Source organism: Manis javanica, chromosome 4 (assembly GCF_040802235.1).
Source record: "Manis javanica isolate MJ-LG chromosome 4, MJ_LKY, whole genome shotgun sequence".
Lineage (NCBI taxonomy): Eukaryota > Metazoa > Chordata > Mammalia > Pholidota > Manidae > Manis > Manis javanica.
The window spans coordinates 158,176,560-158,199,814 of record NC_133159.1 but is presented as its reverse complement, the minus strand read 5'-3'; the positions used below and the strand labels follow the sequence as shown (position 1 = coordinate 158,199,814).

The window sequence follows — 23,255 nt, the reverse complement described above, 5'->3', positions numbered from 1 at the left end:
CCTTCTTCCCTCCCCCTCTCTCTCTCTCACCCTCCCTGCGAGCCGCCGTTCACCTACCGCCTCCCTTCCTTCTTTCTCCCTCCGCCACTCGAGCACCAGCCGCGCTCTGAACTGCCCCCGGGGTCCCTCCCCCGCCGCCAGAGGAGCAGCCGCCGCCGCCGCCAACAGCAAATTAGGAGGGAGGAAGGAAGGAAAGAGCCGGAGCGACTACCAAGAGGGAGCCAGTGAATGGGCTTGTGGTGACCCTCGCCCCCCACCCCACCCTCCCTTCCCACCCGACCCCCAGCCCCCATCCCCAGTGGAGCCGCCGCCCCAGAACCAGAACCGTCATCTTAGGAGGAGTCGCCGCCACCACCTCCGCCATGGAGCTGATCACCATCCTCGAGAAGACCGTGTCTCCCGGTAGGACGCGGGGGCCGGGGGTCGGGCTTAGGTGATTGGGTGGGGGGAGGGGAAGCCCTGGTCCCTCTGACCCTGTCCGTCTCCCACTTTCCTTCCCCCCAGATCGGCTGGAACTGGAAGCAGCGCAGAAGTTCCTAGAGCGTGCGGCTGTGGAGAACCTGGTACGTACCACCCCGTCGTCCCCCATCCCTCGGTCTCCCCATCCCTGGTGTGCAGGCCTTCCCGCCCTCCTGGAGGCCCAGGCCTCGGGAACCCACCCCGCCCCATCCCGTCCTCCCCCCCACCCCCAGTCCAACCTAACCCCGCCATCGGGAAGCCGGTGGGTGTGTCCCGCCCCGGGCCCGGCAGCTAGCCAATGGTGCGGCGCGCCGGGGTGATTGCCGCCCAATCGTCGCGCGGCCTGAGGGCGGCGGTGCAGCGAGAGGGAGAAAGAAGGAGGGAAAGGAGGTTAGGTTGCACCGCGCTGCGTGTTCAGCAAGGGTGGGGGTGGGGGAGCCGGGCCTAGGGGCCATGTGGAAGCTCTGAGCCCAGCCGCCTACCCAGCTCCGACCGTTCCCGGCTTCTCCTTCCTGTCCCGTGGCCCCTGTGATTCTCTTCACCTACTTCCCAGAGCGCTGCCCTATCTCTCTTGGTCTGTACTCTTGGCCAGGCCCGGTATCCAAATGATTCTTAATCCATTTCAGCAATATTTCTATCCTGCCTGGTTATTGCTCTCCCAGGGTTTTTTTGTTTTTTTTTCATTTGGATGCGTAAAGACTTAATCTGTGCCTAGACAACAGGCTGAAGTGCATCCTTAAGATCGGGTCTGTTTCCAGGTGAAATCACAGAGGAAAGTTACTCGTTTTTCGTAATTTCAATTTAAAGGGTACAGAAAAAAATGAAGATAAGTCTGCTAGAGACTGGATTTCTATATAAAAATGTGGAACGGATTGTTTGAAACAGTCTGTGTGCCAGGAATGTTTGTCTTCTAATGTTGGGGGAAGGGTGGATGATACTTGACATCTTGTAAAGGTAGTAGGTAATGTCTAAAACTGTAACCAAATGTGTCCCTTAATCTAGGCAAAATAATCTAAGCCAAAGAAAAGTGACAAGGCTTATTTTATACAAACTGCCTTTGAATGATTTATTGGCCCTTACGTGTTTTAAGTTTTCATTACGGACCTTTATATCCTTAACTTTCTATAGAAAATATTTTTTCCACTGGTATGTAAAAATTTCCATTTAGGATATATTCCTGTTTCTGCTTTTGCTAATTTTCAAGAGGCTTTTTTATCTTACTAACATTTTATATTGTTCCTAACATTCTTTAGTGGTATGTAATTACTAAAGCTTTTAAGAATTATCATCTGTGACTGCAGAAACTATCTGTTTTTGGTTTTTCCTGTTAACTTTTCTACTTAGAGCTTTTTGCAGGGAAGAGGAGTGTTAAAATTTTTAAAGGGAGTAGTCTTGGGACTCATGCATTACAAAAGATTGGGTGTGCTTTTCAAGAACCCACTGTGTTTAGTGGACATATCAAGTCTGAAATGTAGAGGAGCCTGTAGTGTGTTAGCTGTTAGCTATTAAAACACTTTTCTTGACATTTTTATCTTTTTTCCGTTTTCCCCTGTTTCTAAATACTATAAAATTTTCCTTATAAATCTGCTTTTTTCATTGTTCCCTTTTTGCTGAACACTTAGAATAGAGGGGATTAGCGTCCTAAGTTTGTTTTACGTTTGTAAGTATTTCCTTCTCTTATACAAGGAGTATCATTCTTTTTGGACTGAGATTTTTTTTAATTTAGAAAAACAATTTTACTTTGTACCTTGTCATAATGTATCATATAACAAATATTTACTGAGTACCAGCCACTCTTCTAGGTACATAGAAGAATCCTTTGATTACCAGATTGTCAAATTCGCTTTGATTCTGGGGGACTAATGTGAAGATTTAGCCACTTAGAAAGATGTTGATAGGAAAGTCTGTAGCTCTTTGTTACATGCTAAGCCTGCATGAGAAGATGGGTGACTTTCTTATGTACCGAGTAACATTTTTATAGGAGTCTTGAGGTAGCTGTTTCGGTATTTTCTGAGATGTTATGATATATCCTAAAAATTTTCGGTTTTCCCCAGTGTTTTGGTGTTCCATAAGCTATCCTCAGTTGGTGAAATTCCCAAGGTACTTTGATTCACAACTGTGTCTTCTCTTAACAGCCCACTTTCCTTGTGGAACTGTCCAGAGTGCTGGCAAATCCAGGAAACAGTCAGGTTGCCAGAGTTGCAGCTGGTTTACAAATCAAGAACTCTCTGACATCTAAAGATCCAGATATCAAGGCACAATATCAGCAGAGATGGCTTGCTATTGATGCTAATGCTCGACGGGAAGTCAAGAATTATGTGAGTAACTTCCATCTGTTTTGGTCATATTAGCCTAGGGAACAAGAAACATCATTGTCACTTCCTTTGTCATTTACAGGGATTGAACCAACAGTATAATTAGCTTTCTGGAACTTAAACTTCACCTGAAGATAAAAACTATTTGGTTAAAATCTTCTTTCTCAGTCAAGCTTATCTGTTCTCATTAATGCATTGGAATTATTTTCAGTTAACTAAGGTAGACTGTGGCAGTTTGGGAACCTTTAAACAAATTAGGTACCAGAATTTGTAGAATTTTGTGAATTGGCATAGTATAAAAATTGATGGTTCCCAAACTTAGACTACTAGAATCATAGGAAATTTGTTAATAATATGTATTTCCAGGTTCCTTTCAGAGATTCTGGTTTGGAGTGGGGTCCAAATAATTTTTCTTAAATTAATCTTCTCAAGTGATTCTTTCATAGCCAACCAGCACCTCGCTCTTATTAAACTTCTGCTGTAGGTCATTCTCATCATTTGGTGGTTTAGACTTGGCAGCACTATGTGGTGTAAGAAGGGGAACTAAATGATCCCTTGGGCTTTTCAAGCCCAAAGAGTTTGTGAAATAAGTTTATAACATTAATGGTGTTTCTGTCTACCCTAGCAAATGTGAAGAACTTCCTCAGAAACATTGGGCTTTTTTTAGCAAGGTGTTCAAAGAGTAGACTGATGAAATTTAAGGAAAGAATGTCCCTTGCTCTGCATGATGGAGTTCTTGTGACTTTATTACTGAATTAGAGATCCTAATTCTAGCTGCAGCAAAGGATACTGGATAGGCAGATGTGGGTGTTTTTTGTTTGTTTTCCCATTCATGAGGTTCTTACAACTGGCCTGTCTTACGTGGATAAGGCACAGAAGGTATAGGTAAGCATCTGTGGAGTCATCAGTTGACTCTTGGAATTGGAGGGGAGAACAGTGCAGGCATTCATGTGTGCTTGGTGCAGGTCATGTTATGCACATTAGATTTGTTGTTTCCTGGTTCTGGGGGTCAGCAGTAGGTAAATAAGTGCCCCTTAAAGCAGTGACCTCTCTATTATGTACCTCCTTTCCTCTGCAGTCTTGCATGGAGGTACTCATGCCAAGGAACTAGGTTATGAAAGCAATATTTTGAATCTTTGGGATATGTAGAGCTATTTCTATCCACAGTGGGTCTGCTTATGTAATATTTTTAATCTTCTCCTCAATAATTTGTTATAAATGAAGTTTATTCCATCAGTCACTGGAAATCTTTATGCTTATAGTGCCCATTCAATTTCTCATCTTCCTCAAATTACACAGTAGTAAATGAGAGAAGATATGATTAGGAACTCTAATTCATCCTTTTTTCCGGCATGTCATTCAACACCAACATTTTTTTTTTTAGTATGGATAAGAATTTATATAGGCATTGTTGAGTCCTTGGGCATGAAAAACATTTAGCAGTCATCTTTTTTCCCTGCTATAGCACATCTGGTAATTAAGATTATCTGTACTAGTGGTTATTTCTTTTTTGCAGTCTTCATCCTGGGCACAATTGAGAGCTAGTTTCTTACTCCTCTTATTTCTGATAATTGAGTATTACTATTTGAGTCGCCCCTAGTTAAAAAAAAAAGTTTCAGTACTCAGGAGTTAGAATTTGTGGCCTATAAATCACCTCAAGTAATATTAATTGAGAGTCTTTTAGACATAATTTAAAGGAGAAAAGAGAAAGGTAAATAGATTATAGCATTCTCCACGTAAGTACTAGGAAGTGGTAGAGTATAGCATAAAGGCACCCTGGACTCTTAGTCGAACTTGGGTTAAGTTAATACCTCTTTAGCCCCTGCCATTCCAGACAATTCATCTCATCATTCTCCTCACCCTGCCGCCCCCCACCCCATGTATTTGATGTACATTTTTTGTTAAGTCTGTTCTAGTTTTGGTAGCTATCATTTAGAATCAATCAGAAATGTGTGTTACTGCATAGAGCTATTGGGATGGGGGCTGGCAGGAATGATGATATACTGTATGAGGGGGAAAGCCGGGGCATTCATTATTAGCTACAAAGCAGGATACTAAGTGACCTGACCCAGTCAGCAGAGCTGGCCTGAATATCTGGCAGCTACTCTTTGTCCTGTGTTCATGCCAGTAGCAGTTAACTGTTTGCCTTTTGAGTGGGCTGGTGAGTCTTAGTGAATTCATTGATTGAATTAGCTGATCGTGGTAATGATTAACCCTGGGTCAATTGTCGCTTAATCCATAATCTGTACCTGTTCCTTTTACCCTTTACAAAAAATGCTTACCATTTCAAACAAGACAATGGTAAGTGGATCTCATTTTAATTGGCATATCTGACTAGTTCTTGCTGTTGTTGATGGAGAGAAGGGTTCTTTGATTCTTGGGCAAACAGAAGGAATCCTTTCAGACTGGAAGTTTAATAAGGATTATTAAATAATTGGTAACATCAGTAACTTTGTAATCTGCATCTAGAGATGTTACTTGACCAAGATCTTCTATGAAAGTTACCTAGGGTGCTAAACTGTCAATGACCAGAAGGAAGAAGGTCCATTCCACATTTCGTGAGTGGGAGGATGTCTTCCTTGAATCAGGTTAGACAATGATCTACTATGATGTCAGACTCACTTGAATGCCCCAGAGTTAACCGCATTCTAAAATTCCATACACTCTATCTACAAAACAAGGCTGTGAGCATCTTTCACCAAGGATCCTAAAAGGTGAATTTTGTCATCTCTACCTTTTAATGCTATTTCCCCTGTAAGTGCTACCTTCTTACCTAGTGTTGAACACTGAAGTGAGGGGTCTAGCTTTGGAGAATTCCATTTGGACATAGGGGATGGGTGGTTTCATTTCTAGGCTCTGGTGCAACATTGATTGTGGTGGTGTTGGTATTGAGGCTGGCAATTTTTCAACAGCTGACTGTACTATATATGCCTTAGAACTACTTTTTTTCTGTGTTACAGAAAATTTAGTCAGTGATAACAAGAGGTGTAGTGGTACGTAATTGTGTTCAAAGAGTATTAGGAATTAAATCTTTCCTCTTGTTTTTTTTTTGTGTGTGTGTATGTGTGTATGCAGGTTTTGCAGACTTTGGGCACAGAAACTTACCGGCCTAGTTCTGCCTCACAGTGTGTGGCTGGTATTGCTTGTGCAGAGATCCCAGTGAACCAGTGGCCAGAACTCATTCCTCAGCTGGTAGCCAATGTCACAAACCCCAACAGCACAGAGCACATGAAAGAGTCGACATTGGAAGCTATTGGTTACATTTGCCAAGATATAGTAAGTGCTGCCTGTGGTATATCTACCTTGTATACCTCATATCTCTGATTCTCTCTAGTTGCAACATGCATGCTATTAGGATTATTATTTACTGTGTCATGTAGAAAACCAAGCTACTGAAGAGTGCTTTGAAAGTAGGATTACTTTATTTGTTAATTTAGACTCTTATATTTGGATAGTTAACTTATCCTCACATTTCTAATCATGCCCTAAAGTAAAGGGACTTGAGAGTCACAAACTCCAAAAGGAAATCCGTGTTTGTAGAGGTGTAGATTCTAGACTTTTAAAAGAGGGTATTCTCTGTCTTGGAGTGTCCCTGATCTGATCCCTTTTGCAAGGTCCTCTGTGTGTCATGCATGCTATGTTATTTTTTCATCTACTGTTTTACAGAAACAGGTCGCTAACTTGCTGTAGCTTGTTTAGCCACTGGTACTACAGCACAATTAAAAGCAACCTCCTAAGACTGTCGATGCTAAAGTTACTGCTCTCTGTGGCTGTTCTGTGCACTGATGTGATGAAGCAAAGAAGTCACAGCATTTGACCTGGACTTAGACTTCCTAGATGTTGTGCCCAAGTGTTGATTGTTGGCCTCAGATGTTCTGAAGCCTTACTTCAGTTGGCACAGATGGCCTAAAAAATATATATAGACTGCCATCTCCATTTGCACAGAAAAGAAAAGCCAGCATTATCTCATGTGCAGAGACATCATAACTAAGAAGTGTGAGATGAAGTTGATGAGTTGAACTTGTTTCAATTGAGTTTTGAACTACCAGCTCCTGGGATATTTTGTGTGTGGTTTGTCCCTAAATGGAAATGTATGGAAAAAGATCAGAGAAGGTCATGATACTCACTCAAGCAGATTTTACAGTTTAAAGGACTGTAATAAGCCCATTATATTCATTGCACTTCTTTGCTTGTTGCAGGACCCAGAGCAGCTACAGGATAAATCCAATGAGATTCTGACTGCCATAATCCAGGGGATGAGGAAAGAAGAGCCTAGTAATAATGTGAAGCTAGCAGCTACTAATGCACTCCTGAACTCATTGGAGTTCACCAAAGCAAACTTTGACAAAGAGGTATGTTTCTTTTAGCAAAAAGGTATAACTTCAATGGTGAGTTAAACAAAAGGTGTTTTTTCTTTTAAGTTTATGGTTTAGAAAGTGCCATCTTATTAGAAGTAATCATTACCATTCTAGTTCAGATTTGTGTTGTGGGAACAAACATAGCCATGAAGTAGGTGTTTGCCGTTTCTCATCAGGCTTTGGGGAATAAATAATGTGCTCTAAAGTGTTTCTGAGCTTAGGTTTTTCCTTTTGCAGCCCAAGGTATGGGTACAATTTAGAATTTTTTAAAAAAGTAATAGAAAGTGGGCCGCTTCATTCCTCCTTAGGAAGGTGCTTTGAAAGTTAGTACATAAAGTTTGTTTTGCCTCAAAGTATTTTCCCCTATTCTCTATTTATAGCTGTTAAAATACACAAAAACATAAATTTTACCATCTTAACTAGTTTTAAGTGTACAGTTCAATAGCATTAAGTGTATTCACTTGGTTTTGCAGCCAAATCTCAAAATTTCATCTTGCAAAACCAAAACTCAGTATCCTTCGAACAACTCTTTTTCCCTTCCCAGGAAACCACTTTTCTACTTTGTTTCAAAGAGTTTGATTACTCTGGATACCATATATAAGTGGAATAACACAGTATTGGTTTGTTTTTTCGTGACTGGCTTATTTTACGTAACAATGTTTTGGGCTCGTGCGTGTTGTAGCGTATGTCAGAATTTCTTTCCTTTTAGTGAGTAATAGGCTGAATAATATTCCGTTATATGTATATGCCACATTTTGTTTATCCATTCACCTGTAAAGACATTGAGGTTGCTTCCTTCCACCTTCTGGCTATTGTGAATAATGCTATTATTAGCCTGTGTGCACAAATACATCTGAGACCCTGCTTTCAATACTTCTGCATATATGCCCAGAAGTGGAATTACTGGCTTATATGGTCTAAAAGTACTTTTTTATGTACGTTGACATTTCAGCTGGGCTTTTGCCATTTCTTGGCCTTTAGTGGACAAAGTAGGAATGTCTTAAGAAGCTAAAGCAAACTGCAATTCAATTGCTCAGAGAATAGTCTTCTTCCTTTTAGATATCAGAATGGTTCAGATGGCAGCAAATAAAGCTCATTACTCTTCTCCAGCGTCTTATTTGGTGTGGATTTGCCACTTCCCAAATAAAAACATTTTGTCTCAAATAAAACAGGTCTTTTGAATTCTTTTGAATTTTCAATACAAGGAAATGGATTTTCTAATGTAGGGTTTTGTTTTGTTTTTTAACTGACCTTTTTTATTTAAACCCTGTGAACTACATTTTCCTGTCTATACTTTCTCCCTGGAGTCTTGTTAGTGAAGGTCATTTTAGGGATTCAGAGATTAGGGACCACCTTAGAGGGCAGGTCATATAGTAGGCATGGGGGGAAAACTCTAGCCTTCATAGTGACATTATTGTGTCTTGGAAGAGCTGCTTGGTTGGCCCAGGGTTGTCTGGGTCCCTGAAGGAGTGAGGTTTTCCTTGAAAGGGATAGTCTCACAGTCTTAATATTTATCGTCTATACTCTTCTAATTGTCTTTATTTTTATTTTTCCTACAGTCTGAAAGGCACTTTATTATGCAGGTGGTCTGTGAAGCCACACAGTGTCCAGATACGAGGGTAAGTGTGAGGTCAAATGAAAGACCTACCTTCCATCTCCCCTAGGAAATGCCAGTGCTAGCATAGTAGTTTGAAATGTTGGAGACCAGGTGACTTCAGAAATAAGGTCTGACTAATACTGATCTTAAGAATTTTTCTCTAACATCTTAGAGAAGAAGGAAGAACAGTACTTAGAAAGTCAGTATAATGGAAGTTGTCATCCTCTTAAAAACATTTAAGGGAGAAACGGTTTTTGATCACCCTTGGCTACCTGACTGCCCTAGTTTATTCTTGTAGCTACTGACACAGCTCTGCTGTTGCTCCAGCCTAAACCTTGACCCTTGAAGTAGGTGGAGTAACATCCTGTCCAGCTGGCATTCGTGAGTTTAGTCCTGCCGTGGGATCCACAGGCACCATTAAAGCATAAAGAGAAAAGGAGAAATAAATAGGAAAGGATACTGAAGAAAAGAGGGAGAGATTGATTTGTGGGGAATGATAACATCACCTGAATGTGCCATGATTGAACCTTTATTGACCCTCTTGAGTGATTACTTACATTGTCTGATTGTACTGTTATTACCTTAAACAGTAAACTAATTTGCTATTTATAAAAGGTACGAGTGGCTGCCTTACAGAATCTGGTGAAGATAATGTCCTTGTATTATCAGTATATGGAGACATATATGGGTCCTGCTCTTTTTGCAGTAAGTATTTTTATTTTATGTATTCAAGTATGTAGCTAATTGCAAAGCCTATCATTTCTGATGTTCTTCAGTTCTGCAGTTTCTTAGTTAATATTATAAAATCAAGGAAATTCCTTGAGTCTGAGTGTTGTGTTTAAATTCCTTGGTTGTATGCCAAGAAAACTTGTGCTGGTAAAAAGAGTATTTAAAAATTTTTTTCTTTTCTACCTTTCATTTCAGATCTAGCTCTCATAAATCTATGTTTTTGAAATTTGAATGTGTTAGAGGAGGGTTCTGACTTAAGCGAGCTCTTATTTGGGGACTGTGGTGTCTTTTTTTTTTTTCTCCGAAGATCACAATTGAAGCAATGAAAAGTGACATTGATGAGGTGGCCCTACAAGGGATAGAATTCTGGTCCAATGTCTGTGATGAGGAAATGGATTTGGCCATTGAGGCTTCAGAGGTGAGCCTGGGAGAGAGTCTATATGGCGGTTAGAGCTGTTACTCTGACAGGGCTTTGAGGGTATCTCCATTTGGGGGTTTTGGTGTTTTTTTTCACTAGCCAAAGGCCCTGATAAGAGAAAGATCAGTAATGAGGCATCTCATGTTTTTGCCAAATCAGTTGGGCGTAATATATTGTAAATACTGATTTTAGTACTGTGAACACAAGAGGGCAGCAAATAGTCACAATTTAATGAGATGATACCTGATGCTGAATTGCTTTTGGAAGCCCTCATGTAACGTAAGCATGGGGTGTATAATTGGTAGTTTATTAAGCCTGGTGAAGGAATTAGATGTGGAAAAGGGGTTAACTCTACACTTGGAATCTTTGAATTCAAGCTTTGTTTCCAACTGTGATTATCTTGTGGAATTCAAGAAACAATCTTATTTTTGGCATCCTTAGGTAGACTTCATCTCTCCATCCAAAGGTCACTTAAGTGACAGCTTGTTAATGCAAATTGAGCTTACGAAAAAAGAATGAAATTCTTAAGGTTACCTTGGTCCTTTAAGGTAGGTTATATGTGTGGCCTAAAAGAAGCTCATTGAAGTAGACCAAAAAGTGAGCTCCTCCAAAGATCACAGAGAATGTTAGCATTTGCTCCATGTATTTCAGTACAGACCCCTGGGCAGCTCTCTTTGTTTGCCTTTAGTATCAGCTTGTTTGCAGCTGTCCAGAATTTGCTTTATGTGTCTCTTCAGGCAGCAGAACAAGGTCGGCCCCCTGAGCACACCAGCAAGTTTTATGCTAAGGGAGCATTACAGTACCTCGTTCCTATCCTCACGCAGACACTGACTAAACAGGTAAGTTAACTTCCAGATTTAACCAGGTAAGCTATGAAACCTTGCTAGGCTGGACTTGCTGTGGAACACTTCGCATGAAGGAACCCAGTAACCTTTCAACTAGATGAAGTTCTGTTATAGATGGCTTGAAACAGCTGAGCCAGATCAGTAAGATTGCTGGGCTCTGAGTTGTTTGTGAAGCAGTGAACATTTTGGTCTTGATTGGGAATGAGGCACATATACTTCTTTGATTTCCTGAGTGCTCCATTATCCAAACCAATACAAGAGACATGCTGTAAAAGTTGCAATAAAGAAAGGTTAGGAAGAAGAATATGCTTGTTTTAGGCCACTCAAACATCTGCTAATATCTGGGATATTTTCATGAGTTCATGGTATATATTTACTTTCAAAATGCTGATTGAGGTTGAGTTGTTCAGATCCTAATGAAAGACTCCAGTCCATGAAAGAAACTTGTGATCCTTCATGATCATTAATAAAGTAAAGGTAACAAGGTCTTACGAAGATGTGGGTCTAATTACTAAGTACAGAAATTCGTAGGAAGTGTGTCCTGGTTGCCAGTGCTCCCTTTTGACTTTATGCATCATCAGTTTTTCATGGTATGGTGTTAGGAAGTCTGTTACCTTCTCTTCTGGGGCACATGAAATACAACGAAGAAGCTGGTGGTGCTGAGGAAACACTGCTGTAACTTGAGCGCTGCAAAATTTCTTTGTACATAGGAGTGTAACTTGTTTTTAGAAAAGTACATGACTTTGAATATGGCAGTCTCAAGATAAGTAGAGTATATTTGGTTTGAAATGGACTGGTTTGTTTTCTTAAATTTTTATCTCTCAGTTTCATAGTTGCTTTTTTTTTTTTTTTTTATCTTTTGACCTTAGTATCTTTGCTTTTGTGTAGTTTGGTTGTGCTTTCCTTGCTTGGGAACAAATCATTCTTGAGATACATAATTTTCTGCAACTGCATAGACAACCTGCCTTCCATTACTCTCTGGTTCAAATGGCCACATAAGGAAGATATACCTTGAATTCCAGTTTCAGGGGAGGTCTGAATAGAATCTTTTTTGTTTAAGTTTTTATTGAAATAGAACAATGACTAGCACACCAGAATCCACTTCATGTTCCTAGTCATTAACTCCCTCACCTTTAAGTTCACAGATAAGTTTTGATTGGTTTTGAACTTTATGTAACTAGAATCACATAGTATATAACTTTGTTCTGCCTTTCACTGTATGTGTATGAGACTCATCATCCTTGTGGCATGTGCTTACGGATTGGTCATCTCCTTGTATAATGCTAAGGGGGGTTTCCCCCATCTGCATTTTTGTTTAACAAAGGTTGTGGGGCGGATCTTTGTGGACGAGATTAAAATACAAAGGTTTTATCTTTTATTTACTTCCCCAGTGCTTAAGTTCCAGTGACGGGTTGGGAATAGTCAGAGGACCTTTTGTGTTAAAGTGATTCTTTGAACAGAAACTTAACTAGAGCCACATTCCTTCGCCAGGATGAAAACGATGACGATGATGACTGGAACCCCTGCAAAGCAGCAGGAGTGTGCCTCATGCTTCTCGCCACCTGCTGTGAAGATGACATCGTCCCACATGTCCTCCCCTTCATTAAAGAACACATCAAGAACCCCGATTGGCGGTACCGGGATGCAGCAGTGATGGCTTTTGGCTGTATCTTGGAAGGACCAGAGCCAAATCAGCTCAAACCATTAGTTATACAGGTGAAGCTGAGGGAGTTTGGGGGTGGAAAGTGGTATATTTATTGTTTAAAGTATTTGCTTGAAAGTACGCCTTTATCTTTAAAAAAAAGCTGTAAGTAGTCATCCACAAAGGGTATTTCTAGCTATTTGTTCTCAATGAAGGATCAGATATGTTTAACTTTTTTCAATTACAAAAGTTATTTGACTTTTGAAAAGGCCAGAAAAGAAAAAGGCAGTCACCTTTAATCACATTGCCCAGAGATAACATTATTAACTCCTGGTATTTATCCTTGCAGCTTCTTTCTGTGTGTATGTATGTACATACACATGGATGGAGAGCTTACTGTGCAGATCTTCTTATAACCTGTTTTTCCACTTAATGTTCTATCATAAACATTTCCCCATAATTTTTAATAATGTAATTATTCTATCCTTAGGACAAGATGGCATTATGTAATGAAAAGTCTTAGGGAAATGTGTTTATTTCACTATTATAAATGATACAGTTGTTGATTAGAGTTGAGTTCAGTGCATGTAGAACACACCTGTCAGGATATAGTTAAATGCCATCACAGCTGCATCCCGGAATCTCTACCTGAGTAATTACATAAAGACTCCAGAAAGCATTTATACCAAACTCTTAAAATTCTGTACTGGGATTTGGTAGAGAGACTCTCACTGTTCACCTTACTTGGCTTTTATTATGTTGTTAGTATTTGAGGAACATGTCTTTTAAAGTGGCAAAACCATCTTGATGCTTTGAGTTAAAACCCAACCATTGGTATGTCCTCTGAGGAATCAGTCAGCATGAGTTCTAATCTTTGTTTTGCTTTGCTTATATAGCTGTTGTATTTTCAGGCAATGCCCACCCTAATAGAATTAATGAAAGACCCCAGTGTAGTTGTTCGAGATACAACTGCATGGACTGTGGGCAGAATTTGTGAACTGCTCCCCGAAGCTGCCATCAATGATGTCTACTTGACTCCCCTGCTGCAGTGTCTGATCGAGGGCCTCAGTGCTGAGCCCAGAGTGGCTTCAAATGTGTGCTGGGTAAGAGATTCTCTTCCTGGCCTGATAAGGAGCTTGGCCGAGCCATTGGCAAGGAAGTAGGAGGTATGGGAGAGGAATGGGTTTACCTCATTTCTGAATAGCATCTCCTTTCTAATTTATTCAATTAAAATGTGGGGGAGATGCCAAGTGCATGAACCAGTGGGAGCTGTTGACTCATGGTGACTGGTTCCTGAACCATTTAAAAGAGTCATGCCAACCCAGTGGGAAAACTGTCTGGACCTGGTTTTCTTTTTTCAGTTGCTCGGGGACAAGAAATTTTGATGAAGGTAGAGTTGCTGGCTACAAAAAGGACCTGCTGAGAAGGGGGCAGGGGGGAAGGAAGGTAGGCGGTCTAAGTACTGAGTCAGTATAGGCTGTGTCAGATTCATTGGAGACCTTTGGGGCATGGGGAGGAAGTTCAAATAAGGAAGGAGTGGGCTTAAAAGCATTTCTGTGAATGACAAGAGAAGAGTGAAGTGGCAGGCATTCGTGACAGGGAAAGTACACTGCTTCTTAGTTGTGGACATGTTACCAGGCAGGACAAACAAAATACAAACATTTAATTTTAAGGATGCTTCTAGAACATGAAGGTCTCTTGAGATGATCATGACACAAAAAATTGAGGATATACTTGCCTTTGATTTATTCTTACATGAGTTAGAAAGGACTACACCTAAGATATCTTAAGGAAAAAGGAGGTTCTTTTCCAGACTAATATGAACTCTGTCCGGGTTTAAGGCTTTCTCCAGTCTGGCTGAAGCTGCTTATGAAGCTGCAGATGTAGCTGATGATCAGGAAGAACCAGCTACCTATTGCTTATCTTCTTCTTTCGAACTTATAGTTCAGAAGCTCCTGGAGACCACAGACAGGTAACTAATACTGTGCAGAAATGGGGTATCTTTTCTCTCCAGCTCTTTTTGCTTTCTGTGTGGGACTCTGCCTAACATAATCATAGAAAATACTGCAAAAGAAGGAATTAAAAGAACCCAGCAGTAGATTATTTTATTAAATAAGAGAGAAAAGAAAGAAATGTAGATTATGTCTGCCTTAGGATTGTTTTGGTTTACAGTTAAAGTCAGAAAATAGTCTCATTTCTTTACTTACAAAGTGTAATCAAACTAGATAGTTCCCTTTATTTTGCAGTGTCTACAGTTACCTGGAGTATTTGATAATAAGTTAATAGCTCTCATTATGAACTTAGTTGCCACAACAGATCATGAACTAGTTTGTTGGATGTAGAACTTGACATTAAATACAGTTGTTTTATAAGTGAGCTTTTGAGTTGTAGTTTTAAGAGTTATAAATTAGGGAGTGCCTTTAATTATTTGGGTTTTGAATAGCTATACCTAAAGCTGTGCTCAAGAGAAACCATGAGAAAGAGGGCTGGGTATACATTTTTCCATGCTTAAATTAATAAATTAGTTCATCGCCACTTCTCTGTTGAAGTTGTATATGAAGGCTTCTCTTGCAGATGAGTGAAGGAAATTGAGAGATCTTGTTCTTAGCTATTCAGGCAGCCTGTTCAATTGCCCATGTGCATTCTTCAGCGTTTTTAGGCTACCTTTTTTCCCTGTAATTTTAGCCAATTTCCAGAAGAGCCATTCTGAAGTTTAACCAGTTCCAGAGACCCTAGTGAACATAGCCATTAGCTCACAGGGAGAAAATCTGGTTCCTGGCTGTCTGTATTGTGTTGCCAAACTCCAACTGGGTCTGCAGCCTTATCAGTTTCTGGGTTTGTATTTTCAGCAAGATAGTGTATACATTATAGTAACCTCCGTCCTTTCTCATTTGAGGCTCTTAAGATTTTTCTTGTGTGTTCCTTACAGGCCTGATGGACACCAGAACAACCTGAGGAGCTCTGCATATGAGTCTCTGATGGAAATTGTGAAAAACAGTGCCAAGGATTGTTACCCTGCGGTTCAGAAAACTACCCTGGTCATCATGGAGCGACTGCAGCAGGTGCTTCAGATGGAGGTGAGACTCCAGGCTTTCCTGCTATTGGTGGGAAGGGTTGTGGTGCTTCTGACTCATAGCTCTGTTTTCAAGGCTGTTCTCTTTTGTTGGTGTTAAGTATATATTTTCTCATAAAGATACTAGGTTTATACAAGAAATGTTTCAACTTAAGATTGGTATTGCCTGTCACAGTTTACTCGTGTGTTGGACCATATTGGTGTAAAAGTTGATTTCCTGTGTTAATATCAATAAAGATTATTTAACAGTCCTGGCAAACCCAGCAAAAATGGGAAGCATTGAGGGAGTTTGGACCTCATTTTAGAAGGTGTATATTCAGAACATGATCATCTTCTTTTCCTTGTAGTCACATATCCAGAGCACATCAGATAGGATCCAGTTCAATGACCTTCAGTCTTTACTCTGCGCAACTCTTCAGGTATGATGGTGCCTTGTCCCTTCATAGCTCCTTCTAGAAAGAGAATCCTGTCTCAGGATGACAAGTTCATGTTCACACAACTCTGTAGTGGTATTGATGATGCTTCTCAAAAGGCCTTGGCTGCATTGATTGGGAGGGTAATTTCCCATTTTCTTGTCTGTCTATAAAGAGGCAGTCTGTCCTTTGCTCAGTGTAAGGAAGGAAACCACTCAGTTTGTGATGGTCCTCCCAGCTGTACAGCTATTTTATGTTGGCCTCTTTTAGTCTTTGGTTTTCATTGAGTTGTTCAAGTGTAGCTCAGTCAGATCTAGTTCCCAACTGTGGTTAACTCTGAAAAATAATAGCCTTTAGTTTCTATCATCTTTTGAAACAACAGTTGCTGTTGGAAGATTTATTATAATTTACATTATTTATAAAGCACCTAATATTCATAGTGGCCTTTTCTGAGGACAGACTGGGAAAATTAAAATGTCACTCCTCATTACTGGAATCGTGGAGTAGCTGAGGATCTATTCCCTTTTTACCAAAAGACAGGAAAACCTTGGAACTTCTATCATGCTTAAGTGGGGTACTAGGTTTTAATATGGAATGATGCTAACTAGTTCACCTTCTCTGTGAACTCCTCCTCTGTTTTACTCCAAACTAAATTTTTTAAAACTGTTAAGTCTTAGTTATCAAAACAAAGGAATGATCCAGTAACATTAGTTGAAACAGTTAAAGGGTAAGGAGGTTTGAGGAATACTTAATTAGGACAAATAGTGAATTTTATCAAGACTATTTCTTGACGATCATTGTAAATGGGTTAGGATATAAGAAGGGCTCTTTTGTGTGTCATTTGTAAGAACTTTAATGGATTCTTTATTCATTAAAACATTTTAACTGCCATTCTAGTAAGACTGGAATTAAGGAGGCCACTGATGAATTTGTCAGATACAAATGAACTGCAGAGGAGATGACTTTCTGCGTCTTGTGTTTGTTCTGAATTGGGAAATAGAAGGAATATTGAAATGAATGTTTTGTTGCAGACAGTTGGCACTGTCAAAGCTTTTGAGTATAAAAAGTGTATTTGACCTTACAAAAAAAAAAAAAGATCTAAGGAACTTAATTGATTGGAAAATAGTGTTCTGACGGGAAGGTTTGGAATCAGCAGATCCTGAACTTTTATTCATTTCACAGAATGTTCTCCGGAAAGTGCAACATCAAGATGCTTTGCAGATCTCTGATGTGGTCATGGCCTCCCTGTTAAGGATGTTCCAAAGCACGGCTGGGTCAGGGGGTGTGCAGGAGGACGCCCTAATGGCAGTTAGCACACTGGTGGAAGGTGAGCGAACCAAAATCACAAAGGAAGTGTTTCTGAAATGCAGAGTTTCAATGACTGAAGAAGTTTTGACTGCAGAAGTGTAGTCCTGTCTTCTCATTTATAAGGGCACAAGTCAGCTCAAAACCGGGTGAGATGAGTATAAATTTGTATATAACTGCCTTGCCACTCTCCTTGAAGTAAATGGGAAGTCAGTTTGCAAATTAGATTGGCAACTTTTTGGGGGGAGAAACTTACCAGCTATCATGTGTTCATCAGGTTCCTCTCCCTTGAATGTCTATTGCTTTATAGAGGTTTGGTTCCTATCAAGGATGGAGGAAGCAATGGTTTCTAATTTTGTTATCTGGCACTTGTTACCTCCTGGTTCAGATTGTATTGCTTCTAGACTCAAGTTTTCATGTTGTATCATGGTGCCTGGTATGGGATAGAATGAAACATTGAGTGAGTTCTAGGAATTAATTGATTTTATCATTGTTGCAATTCTGACTGTGCAGAATTGCTTTGGGGTAGCCATATCTGACTTAAGACTCTTTGAAGGGCCATTAGAAGCACATTAAAGAGCACTTTGGAAGCCTGGAATGCTGCTTCAGAGATGGCCTGTAAGGTATAGTACTAAAGCCATTACCAGAGGACCACTCCCCTGAGGACCAGACCTATTTCTAGCATGAAGAGCATCAGTCCAACTGGTCTGGCAACATGTGACCCACCCTGACAGGGTACAGAAGTTCATTTTGGCTCCAGGAGAGGCTGGTTTGGATATGAGGCCCAGTCTGCTTTTCCTGACTGGCTTGCAAAACCCTTTATGGAATTGCCTAGGGATCCTTTTTTAAAGCTAGCTTCCAGAAAGGATATGGTATATTCAAATGAAGAGGTAGGCATGAAGCAGGCAGTATTGCTAGCTCAGCCAATTCAGAATTAACCTTGACATTCTTTGAGGGCCATACCACTTGGTTGTTTTAGCCAGAGTGAGCTCCCACTCTGAAAGTTTGACATTATCTCCAGGGCATAGGAGTTAGGCCTCTCCAGTAGTTACGGATTTGGCTTACCCAAGGCAACCTTAATGTGTTACTCACACTCCACCCAACATATTGAATGGAGTGACTACATTTTGGGAGAGCTGGGATGGTTATTTTTTTGCTCACTTCTGTGATAATCTGTAGTGATAATAGTTGTTTCCTTACAGTTTTGGGTGGTGAATTCTTAAAGTATATGGAGGCCTTTAAACCCTTCCTGGGCATTGGATTGAAAAATTATGCTGAGTACCAGGTAGGCTGTACTTTTCAAAATAATATATTTATGTTCTCATTTGTATTCATTGTGGTACAAAGTCAAGTTCCTGTACCCCAGGTAGTTCTTCCCTATGTACCTTCCCAAGTGTTGAGCTACTTTATTTGTACCCTGAGAATCTGAACTAGAAGTAGTCAGTAAAAAACAGGATATTAGATGCATCAAAGTAGCACCCTAACAGCAGGACTTTTTTTTTTTAAACCACCTGCCTGCTACGTAGTCCCTAGTAAATACTATCTTTCTGTCCTTTCTTAATGCTATCTCCAATAGTCCTAGTTTTCTTCTTGCCATATTGGTTGTTAAAATGAACCAGTCTCAGAGTCTTCCTTGACTCTAGGTTCAAGTGGTAAAGGACCAGCAGCTAAGTAAAAATAGTGCCATTTTTGTTCGTATGCCCTGGAGACAATGCTGCATCTCCACAGACGGCCTTTTCTGTTTGGGGGATAATTTTCTTAATTCTTTGCAGGTTTGTTTGGCGGCCGTGGGCTTAGTGGGAGACTTATGCCGTGCCCTGCAATCCAACATCTTGCCTTTCTGTGATGAGGTCATGCAGCTCCTACTGGAGAACTTGGGGGTGAGTGTCAACACATAAAATCTAATTTACTGGTATGTGAAGAAGTCCTTAGTTGGAAAGAAGGTTAACATCAAGGTCTGTGACAGAGAGCTATAGTTCCACAATGTTGGGCTGTGTGCTTGTAAGGAAGGGAATTGTTTGTTTTTACATGATGAGTCTATAGTAAAGTTGTAAAGTCAAAGGCATGCATGCTACATGCATGGAACTTGAAGGGGGAGACCAATAAATTATAAAAGCAAAGTAAATATACAATCCCTCTATCTAGAGATAAATACTGTTAATTTTTGTGTTATGTTCTTAGGGTCTATACCCTGCATATTCTTAGTTGCTTATTATTTTAAAAGTTTCTTGAGTCTTTGGATAGAACAAGTATTGATTTTTATTAATTTGCCTTTTTTTTTTTTTTTCCTTGTCAGAATGAGAATGTCCATAGGTCTGTGAAGCCACAGATTCTGTCAGTGTTTGGTGATATAGCCCTCGCTATTGGTGGAGAGTTTAAAAAATACCTGGAGGTTGTACTGAATACTCTACAGCAGGCTTCCCAAGCCCAGGTGGACAAGGTGAGTTTAAAGCTAACTTAAGTCTAGCCCTGATTGGGGGAGTGGGACTTCAGACAAACATAGAACTAAAGGTGATTAGCGTGATGGAAATTCTGGTTTTTATCTCTTGCAGTCAGACTATGACATGGTGGATTATCTGAATGAGCTAAGGGAAGGCTGCTTGGAAGCCTATACCGGCATTGTCCAGGGATTGAAGGGAGACCAGGAGAACGTACACCGTTGAGTATACAACTTAGTTGATTTAGTCCAGTGTGCATTTAGCCAAACGGGCTGTTTTTCATTGTGTAGCTTACTTGAAACTAGCAACTATTGCTTAAAGGAAGGTGGGGAGAAGGCAGAACAGTGCTTCATGAAGAGAGTGGCCTTGGGGGAGATTTCCATTATTTTTCTTCCTGGTTGCTCTTACTTTGTGTCATGTTTCTTGATCATGGCAGGAATGGGACTCATTCAAGCTGTTGGCTGGTTGCATCTGCACCAGCCATGAGCAGCAGTTGTTGAGGCCTCCCCAGTGCCTCAACTTGGAAGGGTTGAAGGATTGGGGGTTCAGATTTCCTCTGTCACTTGATTGTATTATTGATTGGGGAACTATTTTTAGTTTACCCCTTTGATATCATGGGCTTAGGGGAAAGGTTCCATTTGGTCCTTTTAGATTGTATCTGCTTACAGGAAGAGGAGTGCCTGCCTTTCCTGTTGACTTGAAGAAAGACATTTTAATCTGGGGAAGGGTAATTTGGTATAACTATGTAACTAGTTCTCTAGCCGGAAACCTTCCTGATGGGGGTAGAGTGGAAATTTTGAAATGGGGTTGTAATCCTGCCAAATGTGGGTCAACTTCATCAGACCTTCTCTTCTTTTATAGCGGATGTGATGCTGGTACAACCCAGAGTAGAGTTTATTCTGTCCTTCATTGACCACATCGCTGGAGATGAGGATCATACAGATGGAGTAGTAGCCTGTGCTGCTGGACTGATAGGGTAGGTTATTCCCTGGTTCTCGGAGCTGAATAGAGCTGGTCGTGGAAAATGAGATGAATAGTAAAGAATTTTCAAAGTAGCATGGATGGTGATTACCCACTTCTTTGGCATGGAGATTTTTTTTTTCTTTAATGGAACCCCTGGTGTCCTCTTTTGAATTCTCACAATGATAAATCATTCAAGACTTGGCAGATTTCTAATTTCTCCCCACTAAACTCTTTATGAAGTGAGTTCTCAGAGGTATAGAAGCAGCATCAGATCTGCATCCATCCCATATTCTGATGCTGGTCAACAAATTGCCTCTGTATAGCTCCCTCTACTGAGGGTTTCTGAGGCATCATTAGAAGAAAGAACATTGGTCTTGAGGAGCTCAGACCTGGATTCTACTTCTGATTTTACCAGGAATTAGCTGTGGAGCCTTAAGTAAGTCATTACACCTCTTTAGACCTCATTTTTCTCATCTGTTGACAGCAGGTGTTAGATTTACTTATCCACAAAATTTCTTAGAAATTTTAAAAGGTAGGTGACTACTGAGAAACCCATAGCTAGCTTAGCACTGATTTGGAAGACTCAAAATATAATTATTGATATAAGGCCAGGAGCTCATTTTCAGGTGTTTATTTTACACAGGGACTTGTGTACAGCATTTGGGAAGGATGTACTGAAATTAGTAGAGGCTAGGCCAATGATCCATGAACTGTTAACTGAAGGACGGAGATCGAAGACTAACAAAGCCAAAACCCTTGCTACATGGGCAACAAAAGAACTGAGAAAACTGAAGAACCAAGCTTGGTAAGAACTTGGCTCCCCTGCCTTCTTTCTCCTACTTTCTTGGGGAGAAGGAACATTTTCTTTAGACTATTTTGACAGGGGCCGCCTTTCTTTTGGTATTTTGTCTTGTACTCTTTCCCACATAAGTGCTTCTGAGCCAGGCCTTTGTTCCTCAGCCTTATACTAGTGGAAGGGTCAGGCAGCCTTAATCTTTCTTAGGCCAAATATTTGATTCCTCATGGTGAAGAACAGAACTAATATAACTAGAATTCACTGAAGTCCCCAAATCATTTTGGGCCCTAATAAAGTCATCAGTGATGACATATTCCCATAATTCTTTCTTATTCCCTTTGGCATGCTCCTCTCTTTCTATACTGCAGTATTTCTAGACATTGCTTAGCTCTACAGAAGACATCCAAAGTCAGAGTTGTCGGACCTCTGCTTTGAAATTTAGTTTTGTTTTCCTCTCATATACTGAGTTAAATAGACTATTTTGAGTTTTATTTTTTTAGTTTCACTTCTGCCCTCTAATGCAGATGCTAATGGGAGCAGACAGATGGAACATAGGAAGAGAAGAAAAATAATCGGTCCTCAAGAAGTTGACAAATTCACTTTAGGTCTATGAGCATTTAATTTTAAGAACAGGTGTGTTTGACTCTACGTGATCTCAAAACAAAAGACTGACCTCTTTTCCATTTCTTTTTAGACCCGTTACCATTGGGATGATGACCTGAGACCCCCGCTGGAAATCTCCAATCTTTTGAAAAACCCGGAAGTGAGGAGTGTGCACGGATGCTGAATGTTTGGGAGTGAGAGGATGAGTGAGTGAGGCTTGAAAACACACCACATTGAAAATCCTGCCACCGCAGCAGCCGCAGCCGCAGCCGCCAACAGCAGTGCTGTCAGTGAGCTAAGTAAGCCCTGACTTCGTAGGAAACCGTAATGTTGGCCGTCTTGGAAAAGAGAGAAGCAAAGGATTTACCTGCTAAAAAAGAAAGCTAGCTCTCCCCAGGAGAGGCTAGAACTAGCTTTTCTGTCTATGGGCTGGTGCTGAGTGGAATGACTAGGAGAGGAGGAGGGATAGGTTCAGCTGTGGTGCTTTGTTGTGAAAGGCAGCCTGGCCTTTGCTACTGATAAGATGGAGCCTGGGTCTCAAGCCCACCTTTTGTATACCTTTGCCATGTGACGCCATACGCGGGCTGGCTAAAAGGAGGGTGTGGGATTCTTTACAGTCTGAGAATGAGTGTGTGTGAGTGAGGCGGTATCCACATTCTCAACTTCAAGTCATTGCAGTTTCTTTTTCCCAGAAAAAAAGGGGTTAGACATTGCATTTCATAAAACTAACTGAAGTTCTGTCTACTGATGCAGCACAAGAGATGTAAAAAAGAAAAGGAAAGACGCTCTTCTAGGTTTTGTTTTGTTTTGTTTTTTTAATTATCTTCTGGGGAAAACACTGACGAATGGTCAGAGCTCCCATATCCTAATCTTTTCATCAAGACGCCTTTCCTAATAATATGATTCAACTGTGAATGTAGAAGTGGGGGGGAGGGGGGTGCAAAAGAAAACTCTGGAGTTAGAGGATATAGATAAAACAGAAATTACAATTGTTACAAATAAAGAATGCAGACTTCAAAAACAAAAGGCCACAACCCAAACAAATCCAAATTTAAATGCTCAGAATTGGCAGCACAAAAGAAAAGTTCTCTCCTGACTTACATTGTGGCAGTCTGAACACCCCCAGAAAATTGTGCCAAAGAGTTTAGAAAACAAATATACAGTAAAAGTACACACAGACAGCAAACTTCAGGTAACTATTTTGGATTGCAAACAAAGATAAATTTAATGTTTAAACACTCTGATAAAATAACCATTTGGAAACTGCTCGGCCTTCTGTTCTCTTTTATTTGATTGACTAT

General features: G+C 40.5%; 1 protein-coding gene across 3 annotated transcripts; it reads left to right on the top strand.

The window, feature by feature from the left end:
• Positions 1 to 82: 82 nt before the first annotated feature.
• On the top strand, positions 83 to 23,220 carry KPNB1 (karyopherin subunit beta 1). 3 transcript variants are annotated; one of them, XM_036990892.2, is made up of 22 exons: positions 83 to 402; positions 505 to 563; positions 2,595 to 2,777; positions 5,850 to 6,050; positions 6,974 to 7,126; positions 8,692 to 8,751; positions 9,345 to 9,434; positions 9,766 to 9,876; positions 10,614 to 10,715; positions 12,213 to 12,437; positions 13,260 to 13,466; positions 14,205 to 14,335; positions 15,293 to 15,440; positions 15,784 to 15,855; positions 17,032 to 17,176; positions 18,357 to 18,439; positions 18,927 to 19,034; positions 19,451 to 19,594; positions 19,707 to 19,812; positions 20,454 to 20,568; positions 21,199 to 21,360; positions 22,046 to 23,220. In XM_036990892.2, coding segments are annotated over exons 1-22 (2,646 nt in total). In that variant the 5' UTR covers positions 83 to 362; the 3' UTR covers positions 22,047 to 23,220. The 3 variants fall into 3 exon arrangements, with proteins under 3 accessions (XP_036846787.1, XP_036846788.1, XP_073091604.1); XM_036990893.2 differs by having other exon boundaries at positions 86 to 402; positions 13,275 to 13,466; XM_073235503.1 differs by lacking the exons at positions 83 to 402; positions 505 to 563 and adding an exon at positions 1,019 to 1,033.
• The last annotated feature ends 35 nt before the right edge of the window (positions 23,221 to 23,255 follow it).